The sequence below is a fragment of the Vanessa cardui genome, chromosome 5, assembly GCF_905220365.1.
Source record: "Vanessa cardui chromosome 5, ilVanCard2.1, whole genome shotgun sequence".
NCBI lineage: Eukaryota > Metazoa > Arthropoda > Insecta > Lepidoptera > Nymphalidae > Vanessa > Vanessa cardui.
In genome coordinates this window covers 11,220,475-11,229,467 of record NC_061127.1, presented here as the reverse complement: position 1 = coordinate 11,229,467, position 8,993 = coordinate 11,220,475, and the positions used below count along the sequence as shown (strand labels likewise).

Sequence of the window (8,993 nt, the reverse complement as noted above, 5' to 3'; positions counted from 1 at the left end):
ACGCAGGCAAAGAGACAGCGCATTAAAACTCATCAACATAAGGAGAAGACGAAAACGGTTTTTGCTAGATAGGGCCCTAACCTGAAACTTCGGAAATGCTAATGCTATGAGATATCCATTACCCCATATACTAAACATAAAACTGAAGAGTGTGGAGTACTAGCAGCCAGCCAGCCAAATTGGTTTCCTGGAAAATTATGCAACTGGATCACCCGATTTTTACGTGTTGAAAATCAGCCACATTAACAACACTATTGTGTGGACGACAGTACCTTAGACACCGTCTGTGCTAAAATTTCTCAGGAACACGTCGATGAAAACGGTAAAAAACTTTTGCCTGAAATAAAGTCTCAGACTAGGACCAGCTAAACCTATTTAAACTCAAGTCCCGAAAAGACACAAGTTTGCGCATCAACCGCTAAAAAGTCAACATTGGTGTTGATCTTTTGTACCTCCGTCCGTTCCACGGCCAAATGGAACTGAAGCCATATTGACGTTTAAAATGTTTGATATTTAAAAGGTGTGCTCAGTGAGAAACGATGGTAATTCACGTAGGCCCATCGCCGAAACTTCGGCCTTAAGTGGAGTTCTATCGTTTGGGCGGGTGCTATATTTGGGCGAGTGCTCACTAGTACCAGCTTCGATCATATTCAGCTCGAATTATCAAATTCTTTCCGACCTGCTCAATCCTTTGATTTGTGTAAAGTTGGATTACTCCGCATCATCTTCCCCAATTTCACGAGTCAAAACTCGAAGCCTTATTCGCAGTACCGGGATGTCCGAATATCCATAACGGAACAGTTTTCAAGACATTTTATGTCTCCCACCACCACTCTGTTACCTGTTGGGAACCTTCATAAAAAGAGCACACCTGCAAGGGTAAGATGTCCATGGGCGGTGGTAGTCACTTTTCATAAGGTGAAGCCAAGGAGAAAGGTGGATTCTAAAACCCAACTTTATATTATTTGGTCAGGTTTGTTTATAATTTTCCATTTGTGCCAGGTCCTATATAAACTTTTTCTTCTTTCTTTTATCCACCGAAAATATTAACTTAGGATATAAGTTTTATTTATAGCGACTGCAATGATGACGACATAATCGACTTTTCGAAGGTGTTTGATTTATTTGCCACGGACAGTATATGCAGTCCAACTTCTACCAAGGCGATGGTGTAAAATATTTCGTAACTATAACATCCTTCTGTATCACACTTTCCGACGAGAGAGATATGTATCTGTAGTTTAACAAGAAAGTTTAAGTCTTTTTGAATAATGATTCCTGTACTTCACACTTGCTTCACACAACACTAAGGTGTTCGTACAATCTCTTGGAAGGAGCCACCTGACGAAGTTGACCACAGCAAGTGGAGAAGTCGTTTCTTCTAAGCCGGCAGTACTTTCGGAAGTAGAGGACTTCTACGGCCGGTTATACGCATCGCATGCATCTCGACCTGATCCCGAAAATGAGGATCCTAGAGCTACATTAACACGCCATTTCTCCGAAGACCTGCCTGAAGTCAGTATTGGCGAAATCGAGACTGCTCTTGGACAGCTTAAAAATGGAAAAGCCCCTGGAGAGGACGGCGTTACCACAGAGCTATTAAAAGCGGGAGGTAAACCGGTACTTAGGGAACTTCAGACGCTTTTTAACTCTGTCCTCTTCGAAGGGAGAACTCCGGAGGCGTGGAGTAGGAGTGTGGTCGTCCTGTTCTTCAAAAAGGGAGACAAAACCCTGCTGAAGAACTATCGTCCCATATCCCTACTAAGCCATGTCTATAAGCTGTTTTCAAGAGTGATCACGAACCGTCTTGCGCGAAGATTCGACGAATTCCAACCCCCGGAGCAGGCCGGGTTTCGGACCGGATACGGCACCATAGACCACATCCATACAGTGCGGCAGATTATACAGAAGTCCCATGAGTATAATCGGCCCCTGTGTCTTGCATTCGTGGACTATGAGAAGGCCTTTGACTCGGTTGAAATCTGGGCTGTTCTGGAGTCCCTGCAGCGTTGCCAAGTTGATTGGCGATACATCCAAGTGATGAGATGTCTCTACGAAGCTGCCACCATGTCCGTCCGAGTACAAAATCAGCAAACAAATCCCATACCATTGCATCGAGGAGTGAGACAAGGGGACGTTTTTTCCCCCAAATTGTTCACTAATGCAATGGAGGATATGTTCAAGACGCTGAACTGGAAAGGACGTGGCATTAACATCAATGGCGAATACATCTCTCACTTGAGATTCGCAGACGACATCGTCATCGTGGCAGAAACGCTGCAGGACCTACAACAAATGCTGAACGAGCTGGCTGATTCTTCTATGCGTATCGGCCTACGGATGAACTTGGATAAAACCAAGGTCATGTTCAATGAACATGTTCTACCGGAACCGACTACGATACACGGTACCGTTCTCGAAGTTGTTCAAAAATATGTCTACCTCGGGCAGACTCTGCGATTAGGTAGAAACAACCTTGAGGACGAGGTGAATAGAAGAATTCAGCTGGGTTGGGCAGCGTTTGGGAAGTTACGTCGAATCCTAACATCGTCGATCCCACAGTGCCTTAAGACGAAAGTCTTCAATCAGTGCGTCCTACCCGTCATGACATACGGAGCCGAAACGTGGACACTCACGACAAGGCTGGTCCACCAACTTAAAGTCGCTCAGCGTGCTATGGAAAGGGCTATGCTCGGCGTTTCTTTGAGGGATCGCATCAGAAATGAGGTTATCCGTCAAAGAACCAAAGTCATCGACATAGCCCACCGGATTAGTAAGCTGAAGTGGCAGTGGGCTGGTCATATTTGTCGTAGAACCGACAACCGTTGGGGAAAACGTGTTCTAGAGTGGAGACCGCGTCTCGGCAAACGTAGTGTAGGACGTCCTCAGGCACGGTGGAGTGACGATATACGCAAGGCGGCAGGCAGGAGCTGGATGCGAGTAGCCGGAGAAAGACCACAGTGGCGTGCACTGGGAGAGGCCTATGTCCAACAGTGGACAAAAATAGGCTGTTGATGATGATGATGACACTTGCTTCACGCTGCTGAAGTCTGTGTCCGCAATTATAAATGTGATGCCGCCATCGCCCCTTAAACAGTGTTATCTTAGCTTCCTTACTACAGCGCGTAAACCTGTGGGCCAGCATGTTACATCTGGCGGCTAGTGCCCCACGTTCCCGCTCTCTGTCTGCGTTATCTTTGAGATCCGCAGAAATGTAATGACCCAGATATTTAAAAAGCTTTGCTCGTTTTAACTGTACAGCGTTTAATTTTAACACCGGTTCATAGTTCATTACTCTTCCGCGGACCACAAAGACCATGTATTCACATTACATTATAGATAAGACCATGGTTTGTAAGATTATTGATACACACTCCATCAATCCAGCAACCGACCCGCTTGCTGCTGAGCTCCACAATCAGATCATTCATATACAAATTAAATAGCTTAGGTGAAGTTATACCTTCCTGTCTCACCCCGCACTGTAAGCTATAACTATCTGACAGGGTTTCACCCCATCTTACAAAGTTTTGCTAGTTCAAATACTAAAATCTTAACAATGCAGTAATTTCAGGCTGTACACCTGCTTTACTAAGCTTCTTCCACAGTAAGTCGTAATAGACTAGATTGAAGGCTCTAGAAAGATCTAAAAAACAGACATACACCGGCGTCCATCTACTCGTATTGGGCAGTCTGCTTTAGACACAAGATGGCACTTTCCATTGACACACTAGGCATAAACCCAAATTGCGCGTCATGTATACTTATGCATTACCCTATATTTACCCTACTGTAATGAATAGCTGAATCTACTAAACTGACTAAAAGTTATAAATAAATAAACACTGAAGAAGATGACAACAATCATTGCATCGACAATTAAACCATTTTGAAATAATTGATAATATTATACATGTGAAAGTAACTTCGTTTGTCCATCTGTATGTTGCCTCATCATAGGTATAACAATAAACCGTCTGTTAAAAAACCTAACCAGATACACAAAAACATATCTCTTTATAAAAAAATATAGAGTAACATATAATCTATCTGCTGCATATTACATAATGTCATTTGGCGATATCAGTTGTTTAGAAGTTACAATAAATCATTTAGATCTCAATGTCAAAGCAATTAATAAAATATACTACTTTGGCAAAGTACTGGTCACTGAGGTTTTAAATTATATTTCATTAAAATAATTACAGGGAATACTATGAAATATTGTCAGTACTGGATTAAGCAAGCATGGAGCATGTCACTAATTCTTTCAAAGATAATTCTTTCTTATATGTAAAATGGTAAAAAAACCATATGATTATGAACACTCCGTATTCCTATAAAATTTCAGCTGCTGGACTAAGATCTCTTCTCCTTTAGCAGGAGGGCTTGATTGTTTTGACATTGTAATAAAAATGTAGTTATAAAATTACTGTAGATGATAAATTATGTATATATGTGATATAGAATCTACAATATTGCTTAATAGCAAACAATATTATTTGTTATGGTTTATATCTTCATAAATTGTTTTGTATTATTGAAATGACCCTAGGACTAGGACTTTATAAAAGGTAAATGTAGACATTGCTTCAATAACATTTGTTTCAAAAATATATTGTAAAAAAGTTAGTATAATTAATTTATTTTAATTTATCAATATCAATAAAATAAGTTGTAATACAGATTTAATAATTAATTATGTTGTTTTAAAAGTTTTCAGGCATTTTGTTTATAATATTTTTCACTTGCGTAGCTACCATTACATTATCTGTACATATATCATTTATATTGTAGGGAGGTAAAATTAAGACATTTCCAAATGCTATATTGTCTTCAGATTCTGTCACGGGCAATAAGTTCTGTTTAAGCCATGATATTAATTTCTGTTTTCTTTCTGAAATGCTGCTTTCAGTCAAAGTTGTTGAATTTTCTCTTTTAGGAAGTTGCACATTTATTTCTTGATTTACTTCTGACACATCAATTATTGCATGTCCAGGTATTACAGTAGTTTGAAATGTTCCATTTTGATGTTCTAATATAATTATACTGAAATAGAAATAAATTTAATATTGTAAAAACAAAAAAGGCCTTCCTGAATCATGATTAAATGTATCATCTGATTACCTGTATTTGATAGGATCTATGGAATGAACAAATCCATAAATGGTCGTGTTTTTAATAATATCTACTTTTACATATTTATTTATAAGATTCAATAAAAATTGAGGATTTTCTTTGAGAGCATTATAATTAGTAATTAAGTTCGATTCGGCTTCTTGCATTATTTCAATGGTACACTTGGTTATATGTTTTATATTATTAATATATTTTTATATTACCGGTTAAAATTATGCTTCAGGATTTATAAGAATAATTTTATAAATGATACACATTATACTAGCCCAAAAGATCAAAAATCATATACAGAAATTTAAGGTCAGTTATTTCACCATTGGACTTATTTGTATGTAATTCATAAGTAAGAAATTAAGAATGGTAATTATAAAGATTTACCAAATAATGCTTAAAGTGACACAACTGTTGCACAGTTGCACCCTTTTGACAGCAAAATAATAAATAAGTTGATACTTGATAATAATTGCAACTATGACAATCTATGACAATATATCGATATGTTGATGTTCATCAATAATTAATCTGTATAAGTGCATAAATACAAATTATAATGCAGAAATATCATTTAATTTAATGTTAAAATACATTGCGTACGAAAATAGTGAAAGAAATATTGTATTCACATTAAAGCCTCCTTTCAATTCGATATCAGCGATTGTGAAATCGATGTCTGACATGTATCGAACTATCGATTCACCATATGAACTATAAGAAGAATATTAAAAAAGTAAAATAATAACGATTCAATTCCTTTTGCCAAACTTAACAATGGTATTCTATATTCTATTTAAATTTTGCCAATGCCAATTGATAACTGTTTATTAAAGATAATAATTGGAATGCGCAGATTTTAGTAATTAATTTCCAAAATATTCTGGACAAGATCTTTAAGAATTAAAACTATCCTTGGTTATTTAAATAAAACTAGTTATAATATAATACGTTTCGAGCACTTTACAGCGTTCGTGGTCACGGGTAGACTGTCTACCACGAACGCTGTAAAGTGCTCGAAACGTCGGGATGTCCAAAATATTTAATATACACGATTAAAATCCGTTATAACTAGTTTTATTTAAATGTGTAATAATCAAATAAAATTTTAAGACAACATTATATCCTTGGTTATCGTACAAATTAAGATGATCTGAGAAGATGCTATTAATGTATCAGGTATAAAACCACTTGTTTTCCGATAGTTGTAGTGGTAATTATTTTCTGTTTATTATTGATGTTTTTGAAGTAATTCTGCGACTTGGAAATGTTCAGTTATACTTGTAAGTAGACAATATACAACAAACAACAACAACAGCAGCCTGTATATTCCCACTGCTGGGCTAAAGGCCTCCTCTCCCTTTGAGGAGGTTTGAAACATATTCCAATTCGCTGTTCCAATGTGGGTTGGTGGAATACACATGTGGCAGAACTTCTATGATATTAGACACATGCAGGTTTCCTCACGATGTTTTCCTTCACCACTGAGCACGAGATGAATTATAAAGACAAATTAAGTACATGAATCATTGGTGCTTGCCTGGGTTTGAACCCGCAATCATCGGTTAAGATGTACGCGTTCGAACCACTGGGCCATCTCGACTCAAGTAGTCCCTACTACTCCAGCTATCCTCGGTAAGACGTAAATACGTCTTGTGATGAAATTGTTAAAGACTTTAGACCAATACCATGAAGAAGACAATATAATCAAAAATAATGATTTTAAATATCAATATAATCTAAAATTGTTGCTTATCAGGGTTCAGGATGTTATATTTAACTCATACAGTTTTATTATTATCTTAATTATCAAACAATCCATTGCTATAAGTTAAACTGTTAAAACAAAATTATATACCCCAAGCAGTTTCTACTATAATAATCATAATTGACATTGAAGTTGTTTTTACATTTCAGGGGGAAATATTAAAAAAAATATGAAGATTTTTTTACTGCTTTATTGACTTATAACTAGATGTTCATTTCTTAGCCTTAGCTTCTCTTGCAGCTTTCCTGCTTGCAGCACGAGCCAGTTGTTTGGCAGGTTTCAGGTTACCCTTTTTGCAAAACCTCTGGTTCCTCAAGAATTTAGGGTCCATCTAAAGAGAAAAGCATATTATTAATATGAGTAAATATATCCAAAAACTATTTTGATTAAGTCACAACAATGCTAAAACATCAGATGCCAGTAAAAATATTTGAATTGAGAATTATGTTGCTGTGCCACAATATTTTGATTGGAGCTTAGATAGACCGGAACATTTTAAGGCTATTATTTTAAATGTAACCTCTGCAGTACAGGCAAGTAATGTTTTATTGTTCATAAGTAAGATTGTAAAAGTTGCAATGATCTCTCTTGATTTAAAACAACAAATAAACAATATATTTATGTTCTGTTATCTTTGTTACATTATTGTCACTGAAGGTGGGCCTACATTATTAAAGACTTTCGTACTAGAAAAACTTTAGTGAATGTAATAGTTGGTAATACGTTTACGGTTTAATTTATGACACACAAGTTAATAAATTGAAATATTGTTATGAAACTTGACTTTTAATTATTTAATAATAATAATAATAAAAACTTACACCGAGGGTTGATTCGTGCCTGAAATTCGTGGGCTTTTTAATCCCATTTCTGTGAGCTTTGCGATCTGGAAAAAATGTATTCCATCTAAATTCACAATTCCATAAAATATACGTACAAACCTTCATATATCTGTTCAAATTCAGAATATTTACTCACTTAACTGGTCTGGTCTACCCGTGACCACGAACACTGCAAAGTGCTCGAAACGTCGGGATGTTTAAAAATAATTAATATACGCGATTCATCCGTTATAATTAGTTTTATTTAAATGTGTAATAATCGCGAAAATTTAAGACAACATTATATTTACTCACTTTGGTTATGATTTGTATGGTTCTTTGACTTTGCCATTTTACTTCAAATGTAGTTCTGGAAAGGAAATTAAACGTTTATTAGATATATATAATAAACCTTTTTCACTAAACACTGCACAATATCAATAATTTACAATGATTGATTAGATATTTCAAGAAATTTAAAAGTTAAGCGTTCTAACCTACAGTCCTACACAATATCGAGAACTTAAAAGAGAGTGACAAGAAACGTCAAAATGTTTATTTACGCTGCGACGACAGATGACGGTTAGGTAGGTAGGTACTTAATTGTTTATTCCAAAATCGTAATGGTAAGGAGAAGTATATTTTGAGGAAAATGTGACCTTAAATTAAATGTAAAGATTTAGGCATACGTCTTAATTAAATGACGTTAGAAAAATTGAAAAGTAGATTTTCTAATTATTGATGTATATAGACGGCCCTAAGATACTGTTTCGTTAGAATTAATTAGAATAATATTATGTCGGTATATTGTATCCTCAGCAATTATTTTAGAATTTGGTAACAGAAGGTAATAAGTAGTTTACAGTGAAAGAGAAATATCTCATGTTTTTATCTGAAAAAGTGTGTCAAGAAATGTATAAGGGTTCCATAATAACCATCAGTCCAATCCATAACCATCAGTCGTCAGGTTAGTGTTATCACAGAATAGACTATGTAGCAAAAGCCGTCCAGCCAAGCTTATCCGAAATTTGCAATAAGCACAACTATGACCAACTATAATTTTTCTTGGTATTCGTGTCAAACTCTTCTATGGTACTAAAACTTTTTATTAATGGAATTTCTAATAATCCGTTCGACGAGAAAGAAAAAGTTATGAATACATTGTTAAAATTAAAGATATAATAATTATTTTAAGTATGTAAAAGGTTTTATTTAAAATTTAATTTTTGAAAGACACTATTACATTATGTATTTACTAATATAAGAACTAATAA

At 35.7% G+C, this 8,993-nt stretch overlaps 2 protein-coding genes across 2 annotated transcripts; both read right to left on the bottom strand.

Annotated features, from left to right (window-relative positions):
* Positions 1-4,614: 4,614 nt before the first annotated feature.
* LOC124529748 lies at positions 4,615-5,548 on the bottom strand. Its single transcript, XM_047103653.1, has 2 exons — positions 5,128-5,548; positions 4,615-5,049 (listed from the first exon to the last, which is right to left on the bottom strand). Exons 1-2 carry the CDS (start codon positions 5,283-5,285, stop codon positions 4,710-4,712), a joined length of 498 nt encoding a protein of 165 aa, XP_046959609.1. The 5' UTR covers positions 5,286-5,548; the 3' UTR covers positions 4,615-4,709.
* A 1,522-nt stretch (positions 5,549-7,070) lies between these two features.
* Positions 7,071-8,320, bottom strand: LOC124529717 (60S ribosomal protein L29). Its single transcript, XM_047103597.1, has 4 exons — positions 8,217-8,320; positions 8,035-8,089; positions 7,720-7,784; positions 7,071-7,229 (listed from the first exon to the last, which is right to left on the bottom strand). Exons 2-4 carry the CDS (start codon positions 8,069-8,071, stop codon positions 7,110-7,112), a joined length of 222 nt encoding a protein of 73 aa, XP_046959553.1. The 5' UTR covers positions 8,072-8,089; positions 8,217-8,320; the 3' UTR covers positions 7,071-7,109.
* Positions 8,321-8,993: the final 673 nt, after the last annotated feature.

Bases quoted from the DNA above. Each gene is read 5' to 3' on its own strand.
- LOC124529748 (XM_047103653.1), bottom strand. From the start codon at position 5,285: ATGCAAGAAGCCGAATCGAACTTAATTACTAATTATAATGCTCTCAAA. The intron at 5,050-5,127 runs GTAATCAGATGA...TTTCTATTTCAG, and splicing joins ATAGATCCTATCAAATACAG to TATAATTATATTAGAACATC.
- LOC124529717 (XM_047103597.1), bottom strand. From the start codon at position 8,071: ATGGCAAAGTCAAAGAACCATACAAATCATAACCAAA. The intron at 7,785-8,034 runs GTGAGTAAATAT...CATTTTTTCCAG, and splicing joins CCATACAAATCATAACCAAA to ATCGCAAAGCTCACAGAAAT. The intron at 7,230-7,719 runs GTAAGTTTTTAT...TTTTCTCTTTAG, and splicing joins GGCACGAATCAACCCTCGGT to ATGGACCCTAAATTCTTGAG.